Raw genomic sequence first — 24,727 nt, 5'->3', positions numbered from 1 at the left:
TAACGCCCAAGTGTGAATGTTTTACTTTTACCAATAAGAATAAGTATTAAAAGTGGTGACCCATTTAAAGTTTGAATGGAGTGTCTAGCTTAAAGTATGAAGGAGTAGTTAGAGTTCAAAGAGGACCTGGTTTACAGTCCACCCATAGACTTACAGTGTCTAGTAAAGTCAATTCTTAACATTATTCATCAGAGACAGCTTTGATTTATTGAAGACAAAGGCTCGTGAGCAGAATGTGTGTGAGACGAGGAACAGAGCTTGTAGCCTCCAAATTAAATCACAAACAAATTATTTCTTTGTACTGTTTTTCAAAGCGGTAATTAGCGCGGCCTGCGTAACTGTTGGCCATTATCATTCACAGTTACACGGACTGTGCTGAATGGCTCCCCATCTGTTCCAGCCTGAGTCAAGGCTCTGCAAACAGTTTTTTCTTAATGACGTCCATCTGTTGCTGCTCGCCGCCGTTTCTCACGATTACACCTCGCCATGCACTCCGGGGGTCGACGGGACGCCTCCTCTGGGTGTAGCGCGGTCGTGTATTTTGTTTCACAAACAGAGGCAGATCATACTAAGATTGATCAGATCGTACTGTACAGCATATTAAAACAAACGGTGGCAGATCATAAAAGCTAGAGTTACCCTAACCCTAACCCTAAAATATTTAATACTAAAACTCAGTAAATCCTGCCCACTGACATCTATTTTTTCTTCTAAAACGTTCTAAAAATCAAGCCCTACTTGATGTGAGTGACAAAACACACACAAAAAACAATCCTGTCTTTGCATTATATGAAGATGGTACAACCAACTCTGAACTCAGTGGAAGCCTTGTGCACAAGATTGTATGGGAGGGAATTTAAAATGATCTCTCTTCTCTCCCCTCCCACTTGCCTATGTGTTACTGAACCCGCCAAAAAATGCCCTGTTCACACTCAACCCCTTCTGCTGCATGTAAATCCAGGCACTCCTCTGTTCTCCGTGGTTGGTTTCCCCTGCTTCTTCCAGACATCACACACCTCTCCCTGCCCCTTTAGGCTCGGGCTGCCAGATGAGGACCCTGGACAGCGGGATCGGTACCTTCCCTCTCCCCGATTCCGTCACGCGGGCCGGGGGTCGCCACGTCCCTAAGTCCGAATCCAGTCCCGAGTCCAGTCCAGTCGGCCGGGACCCTCCTCCACCCTCTCACCCAGACCCCTCACACCCCAATGTGAAAGTGCCTTCCCTCCCCAAAACCCGCCTGCATGCCCCCGCCAGCATGGGTCACTCCCTCTCCGACCCCACGGTGACCCGGAGCAGCCGTGCCCACGACACCCAGAGTCGCCTGCCCAAACCAGCCACCTCAGGTGAGCCTCTTTAAGTCTCCACTCCGCTCTCTTAGTTTCTTTGTTTCCGAGGTAACCCGACGTTCACAATTTCTAGCTGGTAATGGCAAGGTCTTCCTTTTCTATAAATTAGCCTCCTCCAATCAGGGCCGAAGCAGAAAGTACACTGAATTCCATGTCATTAAGAAGTATTATTAAGATGCAAGAAGGCAAAGTGCTAAGTGACAAGCCTTGAAAGCTTTGTATGGTTTGATTTACCTTTCAGTAGGTAAGTGAAATATTTAATGTTATTTTGTGTGAACACATTTTCCTCTAAAGCACTCAAGGAATAACTGACGAGAGGTACTGTACATATAGGGGCCGTCTGGGTAGTGCAGCAGTAGATTCCTTGCCTACCAACATGAGGGTCGAGCATCCATATAGGCACAATTGGCCGTGTCTACGGGTGGGAAGCCGGATTAGGGGTATGTGTCCTGGTTGCTGCTTTAGCGCCTCCTCTGGTCATTCCGGCCACCTGTTCAGCGGGGAGGGGAACTGACGGGAATAGCGTGATCCTCCCACGCGCCGCGTCCTGCTGGTGAAACTCCTCGCTGTCAGATGAAAAGAAGCGGCTGGCAACTCCACATGTACCGGAGGTAGCATGTGCTAGTCTACAACTCTCCCCAGATCGGCAGAGGGGGTGGAGCAACGGCCGGGGACAGCAGGCCAAGTAAAATTGGGGAGAAAATGGGGGAAATCAGGGGATAAAAACTTGGTAAAAAAAAGAAAAGAAAAGAAATTACTCCTAACTGAACCAGACGAGAATCGGACTTTGATGAAAATAATAACCTTGTTTGTTCAGTGAAGTCTGAAGCCACTGCAGCAACAGCGACAATAAGCACATCTACATTCATTGACAATCGACCGATCCAAATGACAAAAGGCTCTTTGTCTTCATACTGTAGACAGCCATGCACACTACGCCTGCAGCATAACTAGCTTATTACAAAGCAGGTCATCATAGTCATAGATCAAACAGCACCTCCTGCCTGTGCGTTGGTTATGCTGGTGGGTGGGACGCAATCAGATGGCTGATTGGAGGCGCTCTAACAGACAGGGATGAGTGATCACACCCTGCGATTGATGCTTACAGGACATTAGCCTGCGTCTCTTTTCTCTGGCTGCTGCGGTGGCACTGCAGAGGCAGCCATTTCACTAACAACTGTCAGTGCAAATAGAGAGGGGCTTCTCAGCGGAGCGAGCTGATTAGTACGACGCATATGTGCGCGGGTTCAAGTCCCACATCGCCGTGTATGACGTATGCATACGCTTCACCTCGCTCTCCTGTCTGTCATCATTATGCGCAATGACAAAACACACATGAGTAACTAGTTACTCATTAACACATTATTGTAATTCCACTACTTTTTGTGGTAACTAGTAATCCAATTACTTTTTGAAAGAAGTAACTAGTAATCCAATTACTTTTTGAAAGAAGTAACTGTAACTAGTTACTCATTTTCAGCAGTAACTTCCCCAACACTGCATATCTGGTGGTGTGTTTTATTGTTCCATTACTTACTTCCCATCATAGTGATAATGGGTACAATGACAGATCAAATGTAAAGTTGTCTTGTCCCACACTGTGCCACAGCAACTCTGTGCATTACTAAGACAATTAAAGCTAAAACAAATAAAGTCAGGCAAAGGTTACTTTCTGAGGTAACTGACTTTTATTATGCAGTAATGTGTAAAGTAATTAAATTACTTTTTGAGAGAAGTAACTAGTAACTACCTACTAATTTTCAGTCACTTGTCCATCACTGCCAAACACACAAAGCTTAAGGAGGCGGGGGGGGGGGGGGGGGGGGGGGGGGTGTTAAATAGGAGCGGTCTATTATATTGTTGACTTCCCAACAGGCAGGAGAAAGGAGAATAGGCTTTCATGTTCTTGATGCAGATGATTTAGATAGAGAAGGTGCTGAGTGTTAAGAGACAATGAAACTGGCGTGTGTCTGAGACTGCAGTGGGCTGTATGGTATGGTATGGCAGTGATTCCCAACCAGGGGTACGTGTACCCCTAGGGGTACTTGAGCAGCTTGCAGGGGGTACTTGGAATGATTGGGGAATACAATTTACCTCCAAAATGATAAATAAATATATATATATTCCAAGTCATTTCATAAGCCCATTGTTAAAATGTGATGTGTGTGCTGCAACTAGTTCTGCTGGCAAGTGTCAACTGCTACACTGTTCTGCTACTGATAATGCCAAAAAACAACAACTAAAAAGCCCAAACACCGGCAGTTCAGTGAAACATATTCTGTATAGATTTACTTGTATGTAATCATCAACACGCATGAGTGAGGGGTACTATTGTCATGGAAAAACAGCTCAAGGGGTACATAAGACAAAAAAGGCTGGGAACCACTGTGGTATGGTGTTTATTCTTAATCCCCGAGGGGAAACATGGTTTGCCACCAGAGAGAGTACAGATACACAAACAAGAAACAGTAACATACAGCACAATAACAATAACACAGTAGAAAGAGAGAGCCTCACAATGCAGAGCTAGCAGTGTTCATTAAATAATTTTACAGAAGCAGGAACAAAGGACCTTCTAAATCGCTCAGTAGAGCACCGAGGCATCAAAAGCCGATCACTAAACGAACTACGCAGGGCATTAAATGCATTATACAAAGGATGGTCTTCAAAAGAAAGAATAGAGTTCAGTTTTCTCCTTGTTCTCTTGGCTATAGCGATCTCCAAGGAATCAGGGGGAAGGCCAATCACTGAGCCAGCCTTTTTAATCATTTTGTTTATCCTATTTTTGTCCATGACAGTGATGCTGCCCCCCCAGCACAGCACAGCATAAAAGAGGACACTAGCTAGGATACCTTGGTAGAACACATGAAGAAGTGACCTGCTGATGTCGAACCATCTAAGCTTCCTCAAGTGGAAAAGTCGAGACTGGGCCTTCTTGAACACAGAATCTGTGTGGACACCGAGATACTTGTAGGAATGGACTATTTCTACCTCCAGCCCTTTAATAATGACAGTGTGTGATGATAAGCCAGTGCTTAGTTAAATAGGCAATAGTAATAGTTAAATTGGTGTGTGTCTGAGACTGCAGTGAGCTGTGTCATGATAAGCCAGTGCTTAGTTAAATAGGCAATAGTAATAGTTAAATTGGTGTGTGTCTGAGACTGCAGTGGGCTGTGTCATGATAAGCCAGTGCTTAGTTAAATAGGCAATAGTAATAGTTAAATTGGTGTGTGTCTGAGACTGCAGTGGGCTGTGTCATGATAAGCCAGTGCTTAGTTAAATAGGCAATAGTAATAGTTAAATTGCTGTGTATCAGAGACTGCAGTGGGCTGTGTCATGATAAGCCAGTGCTTAGTTAAATAGGCAATAGTAATAGTTAAATAGGTGTGTATCAGAGACTGCAGTGGGCTGTGTCATGATAAGCCAGTGCTTAGTTAAATAGGCAATAGTAATAGTTAAATAGGTGTGTGTCTGAGACTGCAGTGGGCTGTGTCATGATAAGCCAGTGCTTAGTTAAATAGGCAATAGTAATAGTTAAATTGCTGTGTATCAGAGACTGCAGTGGGCTGTGTCATGATAAGCCAGTGCTTAGTTAAATAGGCAATAGTAATAGTTAAATAGGTGTGTATCAGAGACTGCAGTGGGCTGTGTCATGATAAGCCAGTGCTTAGTTAAATAGGCAATAGTAATAGTTAAATAGGTGTGTGTCTGAGACTGCAGTGGGCTGTGTCATAATAAGCCAGTGCTTAGTTAACACATTGAATGCCAGCCATGTTTTCATTCCTGTAGGTAAGTTGTGCCAGGGGTGTTTTTGACGATTCTGGCTCATTTTAGCAACAGCCGAGGATTCTTTTCTGTTAAGAATTCATGAACACCAATCATCTAAAAATAACTAATAGAATGTGTGCTTTCTCTGTCTAAAAGAGTTAGTTTGCAGAGTTAGTAGTTATGTAGATATTAGCCGTTGAGTACAGCATGGTTTCAGCGTCTGGAAATTTATTCAGAGATAAATGGCTTTTTGTGAAACAGTCACTTTAACCATTCATTTTTGGCATCAGTAAGACCGTCAGACATTCTAAACAATAGTTTTGAACAGTAATTTCCTCCATAACAACAGGAAACACCCCTCTCATTCAAACTCCTCCCTCCGTGTGTCTTCTCCTCCTTCCTCCTGGCTGTACAGCGGGCGTGTCAGAAGCGCTTTTGCTGCTGCCTGCCTGTGTGCCTGCCTGCCTGCTTGCCTGCGTGCGGACGCTCCTTGTGCGAGTCAAGATGGGCCGGGGAATGCGTGGGCGATGGGCAGATGTTGATTATGGCCTTTCTGAGGTGTTTCAAAGTGTGTTTCACCTATGATCTATTTTGCAAATCGCTCTCCGCTCTCTGTGTGCTGCTGCCGGTGCGCGGCCGCTCTCAGGCAAGACAAGTGGATTACTGTAAAATCGCCACGGCATTTCCTTGAACGGCTTGGTCCCGCGGCAGTTTTTTCTTTGATTTCGGTCGTCTGGGGGAGCACTGTCAACACTTAGTGGGTCGGTAAAATAGATTATACACATTATCTTGCTCCAATAGTGATCTCGAAGATGTAAAAGTTGTTGATTGATGTCCCAGCGTCAAAAAAAAAAAAATGTTTATGTAAGACGAGTAAACTCGGCTCTGGCACTTAAGCGTTGGATTATGTAAGACGAATTATTTCGGCTATGGCACTTAAGGTGTTAAATAGGCAATAGTAATAGTTAAATTGCTGTGTATCAGAGACTGCAGTGGGCTGTGTCATGATAAGCCAGTGCTTAGTTAAATAGGCAATAGTAATAGTTAAATAGGTGTGTGTCTGAGACTGCAGTGGGCTGTGTCATGATAAGCCAGTGCTTAGTTAAATAGGCAATAGTAATAGTTAAATTGCTGTGTATCTGAGACTGCAGTGGGCTGTGTCATGATAAGCCAGTGCTTAGTTAAATAGGCAATAGTACCGTAAATTCCGGACTATAAGCCGCACCTTTTTTCCCGTTTTTTGGGCTTTTTTGGCCCCTGCGGCTTATATAACGGTGCGGCTTATCTATGGATTTTTTCAAAAAAAAAAAAAATCTCTCTTTTTTAGCACTCTTTCTAACTATAAATCCACTTCTGTTTTAATTTCCTCTCTTGCCCTCTTTTCACCACACTGTATGACACTGTATGACACTGTATGACACTGTGTGCACTGTAAATAACAACACAGGTGGTGTTGTGTTATGTTGTTTTGTTGAAATGTTAATAAATGGGAGCTTCCTCAAACAGCCAACACCTTACATATGGTAATTAAACATTAAAACACAAAAAAAAAAAAAAAAAAAAAAAATACCATTAAAACACCCGCGGCTTATAGTCCGGTGCGGCTTATATAAGAAAAAAATAGTCAACTTTGCAGGTGCGGCTTATACACCGGTGCGGCTTATAGTCCGGAATTTACGGTAATAGTTAAATAGGTGTGTGTCTGAGACTGCAGTGGGCTGTGTCATGATAAGCCAGTGCTTAGTTAAATAGGCAATAGTAATAGTTAAATAGGTGTGTGTCTGAGACTGCAGTGGGCTGTGTCATGATAAGCCAGTGCTTAGTTAAATAGGCAATAGTAATAGTTAAATTGCTGTGTATCAGAGACTGCAGTGGGCTGTGTCATGATAAGCCAGTGCTTAGTTAAATAGGCAATAGTAATAGTTAAATAGGTGTGTGTCTGAGACTGCAGTGGGCTGTGTCACGATAAGCCAGTGCTTAGTTAAATAGGCAATAGTAATAGTTAAATTGCTGTGTATCAGAGACTGCAGTGGGCTGTGTCATGATAAGCCAGTGCTTAGTTAAATAGGCAATAGTAATAGTTAAATAGGTGTGTGTCTGAGACTGCAGTGGGCTGTGTCATGATAAGCCAGTGCTTAGTTAAATAGGCAATAGTAATAGTTAAATAGGTGTGTGTCTGAGACTGCAGTGGGCTGTGTCATGATAAGCCAGTGCTTAGTTAAATAGGCAATAGTAATAGTTAAATAGGTGTGTGTCTGAGACTGCAGTGGGCTGTGTCATGATAAGCCAGTGCTTAGTTAAATAGGCAATAGTAATAGTTAAATTGCTGTGTATCAGAGACTGCAGTGGGCTGTGTCATGATAAGCCAGTGCTTAGTTAAATAGGCAATAGTAATAGTTAAATAGGTGTGTGTCTGAGACTGCAGTGGGCTGTGTCATGATAAGCCAGTGCTTAGTTAAATAGGCAATAGTAATAGTTAAATAGGTGTGTGTGTGAGACTGCAGTGGGCTGTGTCATGATAAGCCAGTGCTTAGTTAAATAGGCAATAGTAATAGTTAAATAGGTGTGTGTCTGAGACTGCAGTGGGCTGTGTCATGATAAGCCAGTGCTTAGTTAAATAGGCAATAGTAATAGTTAAATTGCTGTGTATCAGAGACTGCAGTGGGCTGTGTCATGATAAGCCAGTGCTGAGTTATTTGGGTGTGATAGCTGAAAGCTGTCATTTTGGAGTTGCCAGGAGTCACGGGCAGGAACAGGAACAGTCACAGGCTGGACATCATTAATGTTTGATAGCTTAGTTATCATGCCATTCCATGCACACACGGACGGGGATTGGCTGAATGAACGCGTGGCGCATGATGTGCTCATCTTGTGCTTTATGAGTCTGTCATTGGCTAAATTGTCACTTTAGAAGAATTGGAAGGATGTCTTCTTGTTCCCATGTCTGTAGGCCTATGGGGTGGTCATGTGGTGAATGCGTGTGTATGTGTGTGCTCCTGTTTCTGTCCAAAAGTGTACCGTTAGGGATGCATGATATTGGATTTCTTTGCCGATATCCGATATGGCGATATTTTCCAAGTCTTTTGGCCAATTCCAATATATGCGCACATTTTTCCCCAGACAATTTCAGATGAAATCAAGTCTCTCCTGTAGTGAAATTAAAACATTATTATGCCTACATGAATACAATGCTTTTCATTACATTACATTACGTCTTTTAGCAGACGCTGTTTGTTTGTTCATGCCTGTGTGTGTTTGTGTGTTACAGTATTTCAGTTGTATTTTTGTGTGTTTATGTCTGTTTGTTCATGCCTGTGTGTGTTTGTGTGTTACAGTATTTCAGTTGTATTTGTGTGTGTATGTCTTGTTTGTTCATGCCTGTGTGTTTGTGTGTTACAGTAAATCCCGCGTGACACGATTCATTTCCCGTTTGTCTGTTGAATTATAGATGCGATCAGGACAAAGAGGTCGAGTCTTGGCGAGCCACGCAGTACCAACGCCACTGCCACCCATGTAAAGGAGAGAGACACAGAGAGGAGGAAGGACCATGATGCTCCCAGTGTAAGTCACATACAGGCTCCTCTTCAGTACAGGTCTATGAGAAGTTATTCACAATTTACAATTGTCAGGTCTTCAAAAAAAGTAAAATGCCAAGAAAGTTTGGAGGGGGGAAAAAAATCTGATTTCCACCATTGCCCTTGAGCAAAGCTGTGTGTTCTACTGCAATTTGAAGTTTTTGGCATTAAGCTGAGTCATAACACATGAGGTTGAGTCAGCTACTTCTCAGCATTGAGTAAAAGTAAAAAAAAAAATGCATCATCTAAATAATTGAGGCCTGGAAAAAGTATACATTTTTAAAATAGCATAGTTTTTTTAGGTCTAAATATGAGACAACCTTCTAAAAATTCAAAATGAGAATCTAATGTCCAAAGGGATGGTGTTGTTTATTGGAAAGTAACAAAATACCATCCTGCACAAAAAGGTGTCCCAAGATAGATTGTTGTTGTTGTTCTTGTTGTTGTTGTTTAGATTCCACACAGCTTACTACCGCTGGGCAATAATTCAATATTATAGGTTATCATATCATTATCAGTGGAATCATATCGTGATGGGATGAAGATATTTTAATGTTGTGACACATTTATGCTGTCGAAATTGATGTTGACAAGCTCTCATAAAATTATATATGCAAGAAATCTTATTTGAATATTTCTGTTTTGTTTGACATCACACCTAACATTACCATTCGGTTCAATGAAATGAACATTACTGTCATTTGATTATTTAACGTGATTTTGCAAACATGAACCATATCATGATGATCTCGAGAAAACTCAAAACTTATGATTATCGTGACATTGATTTCTACCATATAGCCCAGCCCTATAGCTTACCCATCTTTTTATTCCCCTCCAGTCCACAGCTCTGTCTTTGTAAATATTTCATGTGTGTGTTGGTACTGTTGGCTGTAAACAGGAGCAGACCTTGAGAGTGTGCCTGTACTCGGGCAGCAGCAGCAGCGACACCGAGACTGAACCCGAGAGCAGTGGAAGCACGCTGGGCTCGCCGCACAAGACCCTGATCCACAGAACCAAGAGGAGCACTTCAGGTCAGCATTACATTCTCATTCTCATTCTCACACATTTGTCCAGTGATATAGGCCTACATGAAATTTCCTCGGCCGTTTCCAGCCCGCTGTAAACATGGAATTGTACAGAATAATGTCTTACGCTCTTAAAAAATATACTATTGTCTTGTCACTTATTTCTTTCTTTCCTTATTTATTTCCCTTTCTTTTCCTTATACATTACTATTAGAGATGCACGATATTGGATTTTTTGACGATATCCCGTCGTTTTCTCACTCTTTTGGCCGATTGCCGATACCGATATATGCACGTATTTTTCCCCCACCTAATTTCAGAGAACATCAAGTCTCTCCTGTAGTGGAATTAACACATTATTATGTCTGCTCTTATGGTGATGGCCATAGATGCAGACATGAATACAATGCTTTTCGAAATGTACACATTCACAGAGCAAAAAAAAAAAAAAAGTCAACTATGAGGAGATATGACTGGAAAGAGTATGGCCGCTACTTCCGTTTTATCGCAGACGAAGAGTATGCTGAAGACAAGATGAGAAGCTGTTTTGCTTCTTTTACAACAGCGCATGCAGTCATTATGTTGCAGTGGAACATGAGTGGTAGAAACTATTAGGCTTCGGTTCTTATCTAAGCTCTTTGTATTGGCACAATTGGTGACGTGCGTTGTTACAGCACCGTGAAACAAGTATGGAAAACGGACTGGAGGGGGGCTTTAAACAGGCTCTCTGAGACAATCCTGACAATAGCCACCACAACCAGGCCAAATGGAGTCCTTCCTGGGGATCCCCCTCATGGAAATCAATGTCAGAATGAAGAAGGAAATGGATTGTAACGAGTTGACAATTCAGTCTGATATCAGGCCAATACCACCAGTACCCTCAATATCCCATAATGCAATGCAGTGATCTTAAAACTCTTCCCTCCACAGTGGAGCAGAATGAGGAGACGCTGACGAGGAGTAGTGTCATCATCATGGACTTCTACCAACATGAGATGTTTCCACATCTGGAGAAGGAGAGCAGGAGGATCTCCCAGTACAACCTGTTGCACAAAGAGACATCCTTAGACGGCAAGGCAGGGGAGAGACTCAGCGTGAGTATTGGACCACTTGTAGCGGTTTGTGGCAGACTGGTGTTTGGGTAACAAGTATACCAAGGTCCTTTTTCAGCTTTTTACAGATTATGAAAGTGCATAATGATGATGTGATATGCCCTACATTGAAATCTGAAAATAGTTGAAGGCGATATGCTTATTTGAATGTTGGTCCTAAAATCACCATTCAGAGAAAATCACCCTGAAAGTTGGGGAACAAGCTTGGTTTGTCCTGAACAAGTTTAGTTTGCTAACAAATTATAAGTATTTAGTGATCCTAAAACTGTTGTCTGATATACTGAGTGTGTTCTTCAAAATCTAAACTTGCGTAATATAAAAAGAGGGGAGGGGGGGAAAAAACGTTGATCTTGATTTGTGTGATTTCACGGTTGTCTACTTGTTACTCTCCCTTTGATCAGACCGTGCGTCTATACCCCATTATAATTAATTTATAATGCTTTATAAAACCCATAAATCTTTATAATCATGCATGGCAACTTATAACAATGCTTATAACATATTATAAGTGGTGGACATTGTATTCTATTAAACATCAATAATATACCATAGCATGACCTTGTGAGCTTTAAGTAAAGTGACAGCACTATAAGCTTATTAGTAATTGTATGATACAATAAGACAGTTATGAGGACTTATGAGCAGTATTTATTGGCTCTAAGTAAAGTGTAAAACAAAAAAGATTGTTCTTTCAAACACTGTTGTCACTTTGGTATGACGATATAAAACATGAATGCTAACCTTATAATACATTATGTCCACCACTTATAATACTTTATAAACATTGTTATAAGTTGCCATGCATGATTATAAACATTTCATAAAGTCTTAAAGGCATTGTGATGTCTTATGAATGTGCTCATAATGCATTATAGACATGACCTTCATAGAAAGCGTTACCGAAACGGTGGTGCAGTGGCGCAGTGGTAGCGCTGTCGCCTCACAGCAAGAAGTTCCTGGGTTCGATTCCCGCCTGGGATGCTGTGGGCGTTGAGGGTGTGTCCCCATCCTCATGTCCTCGGCACAGTGCCTACTGCCCAGGTGGGCTCGTCAAAAGGGCCTTTCTGTGTGGAGTTTGCATGTTCTCCCCCTGTTCCCCTGGGGTTTCCTCTAGATAGGAACCCCCCGCTAAAAACATGCAAAAAAAAGTGTTAGTGAAACAGTATGCGTTAACAATGCAAAAAAGCAAAAAGGCCATAACACTGAGGAGGGCCCTGTACTGTTATTATGAGGACAATGGCGATGCAATAATTATTACTACATTTTAACCTTGGACTAACTCTCATTGATCGTTCTGCCTCAATATGCCATATGCAGCGGATAATGTGGTCCATCTGTTCTATGTTGATTGCTCAAGAATAAATCGATTTCATTATTTCATGGCGTATGATGGAACTCCATCCAGGCAGTTTTAAAAAGTTTAAAAGCCAGGCAGCTCCTGACATGAGCAACTTTGTGTGTGTGTGTGTGTGTGTGTGTGTGTGTGTGTGTGTGTGTGTGTGTGTGTGTGTGTGTGTGTGTGTGTGTGTGTGTGTGTGTGTGTGAGAGAAAAACAGCACCTGCCCTCAGTGAGTCTTCCCAGGATATAGACACACACACTGTCACAGGTTTCGCATAATTTTGCTCCAAGTTGAATAAACCGAATTCTCACTTCTCCTGTATATATGTCATAGACTTCGGCAAGGAGACTCTAACCGTCACACAACTGTTGAGCTGCAATGTCGGGTTTACCTTTCACTGTTTGCCAAAGCCACGAGCAAAGTCACTAAATCCCACACACGCTCCGAGGTTTTCTTTTCACGCTCTTTGGAATTGCTCACAAATGTTCCTAGAAGTTGGGGTTGCCTAATTGCTTTGGATCGGCTCACCCTCCTATGTCAGGGGTATTTGGATCGGCTCAGCCTCCTATGTCAGGGGGTATTTGGATTGGCTCACCCTCCTATGTCGGGGTATTTGGATCGGCTCACCCTCCTATGTCAGGGGGTATTTGGATCGGCTCAGCCTCCTATGTCAGGGGGTATTTGGATTGGCTCAGCCTCCTATGTCAGGGGGTATTTGGATCAGCTCACCCTCCTATGTCAGGGGGTATTTGGATCGGCTCACCCTCCTATGTCAGGGGGTATTTGGATCGGCTCAGCCTCCTATGTCAGGGGGTATTTGGATTGGCTCAGCCTCCTATGTCAGGGGGTATTTGGATCAGCTCACCCTCCTATGTCAGGGGGTATTTGCCGTATTTAACTCGCTGAATGACAAATGAGGATCAGAGAGCATGAAATGGCCTCCAGCCTGGCCTGCCTGACTCTGTGGAATATCTTCCCAGACAAGCCAAACCCTCCTCTCTTGCTCCACTGCTGCACCCAACACCTGCCCTGACACAAAAATCCATATCAAATCCATAATCCGAAAAAAACAAATCTGGCTCAACACAATTTCAAAAAAGGATTGTGTGAGCGTATTTTTTATTTATTTGTATTTATTTTTTAAATAAATAGGTGAATAGATTTTGTTCTTGACCTATGGCAGCATATTGGAGCTTTCTGTGCTACACCAGGAGCGGATCTACAGTAGATTGATTACCAGGCATTTACACTCATAAATTAGAATAATTACACGCCATTTTAAAGTTTTTAGAATATACTTACAGCTCCAACTTTTATTGCACTCTAATGTATTGTATTTTAATGTGTTTTAGTTGTGTTAGATTGGATCCGCTGTAGCAAGGGCAGCCTCTTTTGGAGCCAGATTGCAGGCGCCGAGAGCTGCTTTCGTTTGACCATTATTTTTCATTATCTGAGAGAAAGTGACAAATGTGGCTGAGATGCATTTTGGCAGCAGGGTGGTGTAGCGATCAGGGGGGTCTAGCGAGCAGGGAAACAATCCTTGAAAGGGAGGACTGAGATTCGAGGCTCCGTGTTGGTGAAGTAACCACCACCCTGTTGGAGTGTCCTTGAGCAAGACACCGAATCCCTCCCAGCTTCAAGGGCGTCGCTCCACATCCAAGGCTGCGCTCTGACCTCGGAGGGGAGTTGGCAAAAGGAGAATTTCAAATCAAGTGTTGTGTTATGATGTGTGGCAGAGTCTCCATTTTACAAAGTTCAGTTCAGTTATGTTTATAACCCCTTACCACACAAGCTTTACATAGCGTCATCACAGACACACAACATAGCTTAGCTTACACACATCATATACATACGACACATTTTATTAGATTACATTGCGATATTACACAAACACAACATGTTTGTGGGAGGAAACCGGCGGGGTTCCCGGCGGCAACCCACGCAATCACGGGGAGAACATGCAAACTCCACACAGAAAGGAGGTTGGAACACACGCCTCAGCCCTTTGCTGTGATGCAGTTGAGTTGGAAGTGAGACTCGCGTGAAAAGCAGGATTTGTATTTTGAGGCGAGTCCCGGTGGAAAAGGCAGCGCAGAGATGCTGTGCAGCCAACCTGCAAGCACAAGCCCATTAGCTGACACGCAAGACACAAAACAACACATCAAGCCCTGTTTGCCTCCTCCTCAAACCTGCCTGTCATCTCATTGGATGCGGTACATCTCCCAGGGCAGCGCGAGTAGCCTAGCGCTTAACAGGGACTCTACAATGAAACGGAAAGGTCACGGGTTCAATCCCCATAAAACAGCCGTGTGTCCCAACCTGTCAAAGTGTTCTTCAGCAAGATAGTCAACCCTTGACCTGAGTCACTTTACATGTGAGTGTCAGCTAATATCCAAACATGTAAAAGCATTCTATCAACATTGTACCTCTTCAATGCAATGGAGATGAAGGCTGCTTTTCCCGGTGTTAGATATAGGTACTATGGTCGGCTGTGAAGCAGCCGTAATGATGAAGGACCGCTGTAGAACCCATTTACCCCACGTTATTCTGTTGAAAAAGACAATCCGCCCACACGGCAGCCACCTCCTCACCCGTGACAGCGCGTGTCCAAACGTACGCGACCGCTTCCCTTTGTTGGCGCGAGCCAGCTTTCCATTGGGGGACGTTGTCACCGGCTTTGGGGAAGTTTGGCGGCGGGTGGCGGGGCCGGTGTCACTGGCCGGTGATTTAAGTGCCTTTAATAACCTTTCACAAACACTCAGGAGAGTGATGTAAAGCTCGCCGGCTCCCATCAGGGCCCTCATGGCCCGGGCTGGCCTCCCATTCATCATCCTGACAGCACCTGACAGCCCCGCCTCCACCCCCACCACCCCCCTCCACCCCACCCCCCCCCCCCCTCCTCCTATCCTCTCCTTTCTGTCTCTCTTTCTCCCACTTGTCGTTCTTTCAGTTTCTTTGTCTGTCTTTTCTCCTCCATTGGCTCGCTCCAAACACATTGTTTCCTCTGTCCTCACGTTCCATCTTATTTCCCTCACATTCACTTCCAAGGGCATCTCTTCCCTTCACACTCAGGGTTCTTTGTGATCTCTAGTTAGCTGTGAAGTGGACTGACTGTTAAAGGGCCACTTTGCTACTTTTCAACCAGCTTTGTATCATTACTAGATCAGTAGTATATATACGAACAATGTTTAATTTTCCTCCATCTTGCCTGGACCGAGAGCTCCCTGTTCATTCGCAGAACTTCCTGCACCAAATGATGTCGTAATGATGTCATTTGGAGCAGTTTTGACACTATTACTTTCACTATTAATGATGTCACTATTACTCTCACTATCACTATCACTCTCACTATCACTATCCTTAGTGCTCTCTCCGCCTTCATTCGCAGAACTTCCTGGACCAAACGACATTCCAAACTGATTCCAACCGGTAGCGAGCAAAAATGCTCAGTTCAAAGGGAACTTTGTAGGGAAGAACTGGATAACTAGCCGGGGCGGCTTTAGCTCAGGAGGTAGAGCGGGTCGGCCAATGACGCAAGGGCTGGCGGCTCGATCCCCGCTCCCTCCCAGCTGCCGTCGTTGTGTCCCTGGGCAAGACACCCAACCCTCCTTGCTCCCGATGGTGTGTAGGCACCCTGCGTGGCAGCCTGCCGCCATCGGTGTATGAATGGGTGAATGTAGACTATCTACTGATTGTAAAGCACTTTGGATAAAAGCGCTATATAAATGCAGGCCATTTACCATTTACCATAACTGTTCTTCACTTCACGAAGTTGACTAGCAAGATTTCCCATCAGTCATTGCGCCGAGCTGAAAATAATAGGCTAAAAAACAAAAATTTGAGCTTACAAAGAAGTGTACATGTTTGTACTGTAGGTATTGTCATTGTAACTACCGTTATCATTACTGATGTGATGATGTGTATTTAAGTGACATAAAAACAACAATGCTCAAATAATATATAAATCAAATACTGTAGGAAAACAAGCTATTGTTGACCTTATAACTACAGTACTAGCAAGCTACATTAAAGTTGGTTTGCTTACAGTAGCATAGCTACTGTAACTTCAACTTTCTTCCTCTGCATGAAGGGGATAAAGTGATTGCTCCAGAACTTTCTGGCAGGGGAAAAACAACATTAGAATTTAGCATACAGTAGATTCAAAATGTGTGAAGGTACTGTAGAGAGGTTTCTGCGGTTTGTCTAGCCACAGCCCAAAGATGACTGTAGGACATCATATCAGCATCTCCCTGAGCTTGGAGTAGCTTGTTACCTGTTGTCTGTTGACATGTCATTTGAAATAATGCCACAGGACAACCAAAACCATATCAGTGTCAAAGTAAATATCAACAGCAGGAAGTCCAGCTCCCCATGAGTTCCCGTCAAACTGATAGAACAGCTAAACTCAAGGAAGCGTCCGGCATGAGTCAGACAATATGTACCCAGAAATAGAATGGTCGGAACTCCCATCGCACTGGCCTGGGATCAAATCTGCCGCGTGATGGCAGAGTCAAAAGGCATCGCTGAGACATTAAACAGCTTTCATCTGCACGGTTTTTCCACTAAGATTATGGATTGGTCTTGGTCTGCACATTAGTTTCCAGACACACCTAGTCCAGTTTTTCATGAAACCTGGCTGAACTCTCTGGTTGTCTCGCTGTTGTCTCGCTGTTGTCTCACTGTTGAGATTCGGCAAGTTTATGGAGAAATTCAACCGACAGCGGCAAAGTGACAGCGCTCCAATTATTTTATATCCTTCTAGCTGGACAGCAAACTACTGTAGGTGTTAGCTGCCCAGCCTGCAACAGACACAAGACGAGACAGCTTGCTATCTTCATACTGAGAATTCACCAGTCATACCAGACATTTGCCTTTCCATCAAGGCAAAAGGCAGCTCCAATCTAAAATATAAGATAGTTTTGATTTGTTTAAAGGAAAACTTTGCCGCATTTCAACCAGCTTTGTATCATTAGAATGTGGGTAGTATACATATGAACAGTGTTTACCTTCCCTCCATGTTGCCTGCACCCATTCATCTGCCAGCAGAAACTCCGCCCCCGCCAGCTGGTATGGCTCGTTAAGGCTCTCCATCTGACTAGAACACCCGTGCTGGTGACCTGATGGGGCCAGATTTTTTAATTAGGTGATTGCCCTAATTACCTAATGATGTGATGTCATCAGTGATGTCATCCTTCCTGGCTGAGGCTATAGACATTATTCGATTGACGTAACTCATGTACCGCCGCCATGTTGTTGACATAGCGATGCAGCTCTCAAGTGACAGCCTATGTAAGAGCAGCGTTTATAGGAAGCTAGCCGCCGTTAGCGTTACCTGTATCGTTCCTGTTGTGTTCGGATGGTGACCTGCGTTATTAATAACAGCAATATAGTCCCCGTGGTTTGTTTCTATCTCTACCGTCCACAGACGTGAAGGGAGCGAGACTGCAGGATAGGTCAGCACAGGAGATGTGTGGATAGCTCCTCACAGCAAAGTCTGTTCACCTCGTTTTTTCTTTTGTTTATTATTACAGGCATTAATGGCAGCATACAAACAACAACTCTTGGGTTTTTATTGCTGTCATCACCATCGCTATTTTGTAATGGAACAGAAACGACAATAAGGCTGTTACTACTGTAGTTGTCAGCTGCAGCGCTGTGCCTGCAGGATGGTATGTCAACAATATGGTGCCGTCCAGGGTTAGCGAATAAGGTCTCTAAGTTCAGTTATGATGTCATCAGTGGTGATGTCATCAGTGAAGATGTCATCAGTGATGTCATCCGTGATGATGTCATCAGCGATATCATAGAGCAGGTGAGGCCGCGTAGTGGTTCGAGCTATTTATGCGATGCACAGTGGGCGAGCTGCAGGGCGGGCGAGGCCATGAGCCCGCGCAGCGAGCCTAGTTATTCTAAAATGTGGAAAATGCTAAAAAAAAAAAAAAAAGACAAATGCATGTGTCCAAAATGTCACTGGTAGTGTAAAAACATGCCTGCGTTTCTGCATCTGTATAACTCGTACATCAGGATATACAGGAAGAAATGGATAACAGCAGGGTAAAATGAAACAAACATCTCATTCAAATCACAATAAAAGAGCCCTTCAATATGGTTTTGAGACTGAGTCCACTGAGTTTACACTTCCCGTTACCGACATGCGATGCAGAACCAATTTAACCGTTCATGTTTCCAAGCTCATGGAGAGAGGACCGCCTGCGGTCTCACTTTCGTGTGCAGCCGCCGTTGCGCCCTCATTCTGGCTGAACCCGCGGGTTGACCTGTGGACAGGGGGGGACGTTCGATCCACCGGTAATTGTCTTCCTCCAAAATCAAATCCAATCACAGATAAGACAGCCATTGCCTTTCTTTCCTCTCCACTCCTAGCAGACAGAGATATATAGAGGGTGCCGGAGGAGAGACTGTTCTTCACTGTCACAGCGCAGTGCTAATCACTGATCCCAATCCACACATCATGCAGCCTCTGCACTTCTGGAGGCCACACTATGATTTTTACAGCTGACACCAACCAGACATACTCTGCCAGTCTCAAGTTTGGACACCACATTTTTTATGTTTTTGTTTTTTTTTCTCCACATTTTAGAATCAAAGTAAAGGCATCAAATCTATGAAATAACACAAATGGAATTATACAGTGACCAATCTTTTTTTAAAGAAATCAAAACAATATCATATTTTAGATTCTTTAAAGACCCCCTAACGTCAAAAATAATGTTTTTCTTGTTCCTACAGTTGAATGTTTGAGCTTCACTGTGCAGAATGATGTCTGTGTAGAGTTTGGCAATAGACGTTTTGTGGAAAAAACACATCAGAAACAAATGATTATTATTCAAAGTAGAGTATTTAAAGTACTGTAGCAGCCCCTTTGCCTTGTTGGAAAGGCAAACACGTTTCAAGCATTTTCCAGTGATACTCAATCCAAGGCTCTAGAGCCACATGCGGCTCCTTTATGGGTAGTTGTGGCTCTTTTAAACAAATAAATAAATGAAAATCAGAACAATTCAAGGGAGAAAAGGGACTTTTTTTAGATGGTGGCTCTTGCAATGATTTGTTTTTGATCAATGTGGCTCCTGAGTAGGGCAAGTTTGTGTAGCACTCAAACTGGCTTGTAAAATACACTGCTGTGGTGAATGCACTGTATGACCATACTTTACAAAATGTCAAGGTAATGCAATAGCTACATTTATATTTCGGTATTTGTCTGATATGCTAAGAGTTTGCATATCACCTTCCTCTCAAGCAGACAATAGTTTTAGAGAAGGTTAAGTTGCAGCACAGCAAGAGAACGCTAATATTAAAAGGTGGAATCCACCATAAAACATTTCAACACTGCTAAAAACAGCTCTTGGCAATGTAACTTTGCATGATAACTGGGAAAATTGGACAAACGTAGATGATGCAACTTCACACTGAGGCATTGCCAGTGGAGTGGAGTTTCAGGCGGGGATTACATTTGGATGTGAGATGTCGGGGAACAGCTGTGCAGCCGCAGCAATGGTGGGGCTGAATATCATAGTAGCCTATACCTAAAACCTATATAGCCTATACCTAAAACCTAAACCTTATTCTGAGTAATATAGCCTATGTACATCGTCTTTAAAGACCTAAACCTTATTCTGAGTAATATAGCCTATGTACAACGTCTTTAAAGACCTAAACCTTATTCTGAGTAATATAGCCTATGTACATCGTCTTTAAAGACCTAAACCTTATTCTGAGTAATGTAGCCTATGTACATCGTCTTTAAAGACCTAAACCTTATTCTGAGTAATGTAGCCTATGTACATCGTCTTTAAAGACCTAAACCTTATTCTGAGTAATGTAGCCTATGTACATCGTCTTTAAAGACCTAAACCTTATTCTGAGTAATGTAGCCTATGTACATCGTCTTTAAAGATCTAAACCTTATTCTGAGTAATGTAGCCTATGTACATCGTCTTTAAATATCTAAACCTTATTCTGAGTAATGTAGCCTATGTACATCGTCTTTAAAGATCTAAACCTTATTCTGAGTAATGTAGCCTATGTACATCGTCTTTAAAGATCTAAACCTTATTCTGAGTAATGTAGCCTATGTACATCGTCTTTAAAGACCTAAACCTTATTCTGAGTAATATAGCCTATGTACATCGTCTTTAAAGACCTAAACCTTATTCTGAGTAATATAGCCTATGTACATCATGTCTTATTCCAAGTAATATAGCCTATGTACATCATGGCCCCTATTCTCCCATAGGCCTTCGGCGCTAAAACGGGCCTTAAACGCAAAAAAACGTGCCTTGCGCCTGCCTCGGGAAGATATCAACATGGCTTTACGCTGGCAAATGCGCTTTAGGCAGAATGGGCATGGCGCACTCCCTGAATGGGCGAGAATGGGCGTGTCGGCCTTAAATGCCGGCCTAATGATATCTTCCCAACTGGCGTAAATTTAGCGCTTTGCACTTTTGAAAACCAGGCCTATTCAGTGCACCAGTTGCGAGGAGCGCTCTTCTGCCTCTCCCCTGTCACCCTTCTCTGTCTCTCTCTGAAACCAGGCCTATTCAGTGCGCCAGTTGCGAGGAGCGCTCTTCTGCCTCTTCTCTGTCACCCTTCTCTCTCTCTCTGACTCCCTCGCTTAGACAGACACAACACACTTCCCATAGGAAAAAGAAGTTGTAAGTTCACTGCCTGGCATGTCCCAGCATGCATTGTGGTACTCCATTTCGCTACTAAATAGCAACCAAATGAGCCGAAATAGATATAAAAGGTCGATCTAAATAATGTGTAATGGTAACACAACCTGCAATTGTAGAACATTTCAATATTGGACCAAATAAAACATTGAAATGAAAACACCACCCTATGTGAAACATATATGTCATCCTGGGCCTATATATATCCCTTGTCGATTTAACGTGATTTAGATAAGTGACAGCGGAACGCGCTTCTACTGTCATGTGCTATACTGTGATGTCCGCTCCAATAACTTGGCCCTACTTCACATTTAGTTTTACAATAAAAACACATTTATGCAATGACTTTACATAATGTAGGGTATATTTATGTGCATCATTCTACCTGCAGCAGGGGAGAGAAAACAATATCTTTCTGGACAAACTTTCACCAATCTAATCTCATCATAGGGATAGGCTATATTTTTCTAGCTGATGCATTTAGAACATTCTTTTCACTTTGATCTTGCTATAGTGTAGCGTATTTACATGCTTGCAGTATTTAAACTGCAGTTAGATTGGTTTGAGAAGCATAATAATATGGAATAATAGCCTATATATGGAGACAGACAGATGGGATGAAGGAAGGGGGGGGGCAGAGGCTTGGCTTTGTCTGGTTTTACCGGATTTCTCCTGGAATTGGAGCTTAAAAGGCAAGCGTACTGCACTTCTCCAATGAGCGGAATGTGCATAATTTTACGCTTAAAAGGCGTGGTTATAATGGTTGAGGCTGCGTGTAGCACCGATACCAAGATAGCGAGTGCGCTGGTCCACACCCACTAACTGCGCTAGGCGGCCTAGCGCTAGGCCTTAAACGCAGTTTCTACGCCGATTGCAACGATAGGGCCCCATGTCTTTGAAGACCTAAACCTTATTCTGAGTAAATACAGTACAAATATTATAAGTCACAAATTATGAGTTTATCTTATCAGGTTTTGCTCTGAAAGAAGCAAAGATAGGAAATCCCTTCTGAGCTCTTAAATGTGGCGTTTTAGTAAAATAATGAGGCCCTTAGTATGCTTACTTTTTTACTTTCTGGAAAATAAATGAATATATGAATCTATGTGAACATATAAAATTCAAATATCAGGTCATCTTAATTCTCTTGATAGGATTTTAGCATGTTAGGCAACGTTTCATCCGGCGGCTTTTGAGTTCAAAGGTTCAAAGAGAATTTAAATCATACAAAACCAGAATTTGAGTTTTATATTTTTCAACACAAATTTCCATAATTTCCTTCTCACGTTGATTACTTTTCATAGAACTGTATTTTGAAATGTAGCTCATAGTTTGATGTTTCCTTTAGATTGTTAGTTACCTCGCAATTGTTCCTAGAACTGTCAGTATGAGTGCGCCAACTAAGAGGAGATTTACCAAAGTAAGACTTGTAACAGATTCTGCCAGCGTCTCCCGGCACACAGGACAGCAAATGAGCTGTGGTGGTCTACGGAATAATAAGCGGTGCTGCCAGGGGACAAGCCAGCTATCAAATCCAGCTCTAATGCTGTTTGGTGGTGATGCTAACTGACATCAAAGCTGTCTACTGCCGCCAGTGTTTTGCTTGAAAAACAAAGGAAGCTGGCAAGATGATATGTGGGTCTGTTATTAAGGCTCAATAATAAAAACTTAATTGATCTACCTTTCCCTCACAGTCTTCCTATCATATTTCACTTATTTTCATCTTTGTGCTGACGATTCCTGTCACATTTCAAAGTGAGCTAGGTTGCATGTGCGCGGGCAAGGATACCAGTTGCTGCAATAGTCCACAATGCAATGCGGCCAGAATACTTTTTTTATAAAGTTTGTTCTGTACTTCGCCAATTCCCTCTGCTGTCCCAGTAGACTATCACATGCTTCCTCTGATACATGTGCAGTCGCTCCAGTCACTCCAGTGACCTAAACAGGGGCTGACCTGGAGCACCATGTGAATGCAATAGAGAACCGCAGGAATGAGTCTTCCGGGTTCGTCAGGGGAAAATTTTATGGGGATTTCATTTAAATGCATAAAATAAGGTCTGTGGTTAACAAAAGTTTATGGGAATGCAAATTTTGGTTCAGCAGGATAATTAAAACGCGATTTTTAGAAAACGCTTCAAAAGGCATAAGAGTGATTAGCGTTTGTGAAGTTATCCTGCTGAACCCAAATTAGCGTTCCCATAAACTTTTGCTAATCACAGACCTTATTTTATGCATTTAAGTGAAATCCCCATTCTAAAACCCCATAGACTTTTCCACTGACAAACCAAAGTGGCGGCGATTTCTGGTTAAGCCCACAAAAATATGTCATCCCTGCGGTACTCCATAGTCCTCTTTTATGTTTGTAAACAGCGATTACGTATTTTGTGGGCGGAGCTGAACTGGATGCAGAAAGTGACAGCTAGCGGTTCAGCTGTCATAGAAATTTCTGTTACAAGTCAAGAGTTTCTGTTACCATGATGCATGCACAACTGCAGCGACGTAACCCTGTGACGTCCACTCCTAATTGGTCTATTAACTAACTGGTAGAAAACCAACAGGGCAGCTAGGCCCCGAGGACAAGACGGAGAACCACCGTTCTGTTCTGTTTGCTGTGGCTCTCTCCATTTCCCTTTCATCAAAATGGATTATAATGCTAAGGCTAAGGCTACAACTACTACTGCTTCGCTATGGTGCCCATTGACACTGCCAACATGCCCTTGAGCAAGGCGCTAAGCCCCTGCAAACACCAGCGGTGCTGACACAGCAGGTTGCCAAACCAGCTACTGTTAAACCTTCCTTTAGATGGTAATATACACAGAGGCCTGTGTAGATCATGATAAGAAAAATCCCATTATTGTGTAGGTATGTGAACCTACAGTATCACATTCTTATCTTACAAACGAGGAACTGGATGTTCATAACAGTAGTCGGTAAGGAAGCTAAATGCAAAGATAAATGTGAAATAAGAAGCTTGATTTCACTGAAATCTTATCGATTGTTTACTTGGATTACATGAAATCGGTGCAAGGAACTTTATAAAGCAATCAACACAAGGACCTTGTGTGTGGTATGATTGTATGATTGGCTAGAGTAATGCCTCCTCTCGTGAAAATAATGAGATATTATGTAGAAGACATTTGGATTAACTTACAAGTTCAAAGAAGGCCTGGAGGTGTAGTGTGGAAGTTTTTGTCCCCCCCCTTTCAGCACTCAAATTTCTATTAGCGATGCAGCTGTGTTTGTGTGTTCGTGCCTCAGAGTTGTGCAGAGTGATTCTGGGCTCAGGTCCGAGGGGAGATACACCTCGCAGCGAAATGCTAAATGGTCTGGACGTTGTGGCGTCCCCACAGGTTGCCTAGCACCTCTGTGTACTCACCCCATATGTAGATAGCCGCTCCGCTTCCAGACAAGACTTGCTTGTGGAAAGTGCACCTACCCAGAGAATGTTGTTTACTGCCTCCGAGGAAGAGTTTTGATGCTGAGCGCTACAGTAACTGGCTTCCTAAACGGCCCTTGAGGCGTTCAAAACAAATCTCATACCATACTCAAATAGTTGGCAAAATCGCAAATATCAACTCACTCCTGCTTTCAGCGAGGATTTTCTGTTTGCTTTTTGTTGGTGTAGTTATTTGACTCATAGTTCATTATAATGTGCTTTAGAAAACCCAATCATGCGAGCATAAAAGACTGAGGTAGCAGCCACTTAGTGCCTGTTGGTATCATGGTTGGTATGCACCTTTGTTGTTGATACACATCACTGTCGAGTTGCCCAGAAGCCAATGCCCTCGAAAGGCCGAGCGGCTCGGATGCAATGATACAATCTGATTTAATGGAAAGAGCCAGAGTAATATCACTTCTCAGTCCCAACACCTTT

General features: G+C 43.0%; 1 protein-coding gene across 1 annotated transcript in view; it reads left to right on the top strand.

Moving 5' to 3' along the window:
* LOC310772881 (nck-associated protein 5-like) overlaps nucleotides 1-24,727 on the top strand; it is a gene marked incomplete at both ends in the record, with an annotated part of 254,349 nt that overhangs the window by 227,665 nt on the left and 1,957 nt on the right. Inside the window, 4 exons of the mRNA XM_083632823.1 lie at nucleotides 1,035-1,343; nucleotides 8,563-8,675; nucleotides 9,591-9,723; nucleotides 10,648-10,811. Coding sequence (XP_083488949.1) covers nucleotides 1,035-1,343; nucleotides 8,563-8,675; nucleotides 9,591-9,723; nucleotides 10,648-10,811 — 719 coding nt within the window. The remainder of the gene's footprint in view (nucleotides 1-1,034; nucleotides 1,344-8,562; nucleotides 8,676-9,590; nucleotides 9,724-10,647; nucleotides 10,812-24,727) is intronic.

Source organism: Poromitra crassiceps (assembly GCF_964638095.1).
Source record: "Poromitra crassiceps genome assembly, chromosome: 3".
NCBI lineage: Eukaryota > Metazoa > Chordata > Actinopteri > Beryciformes > Melamphaidae > Poromitra > Poromitra crassiceps.
Note: the sequence above shows the minus strand (reverse complement) of the source record. Positions and strands in the feature narration are given on the sequence as shown.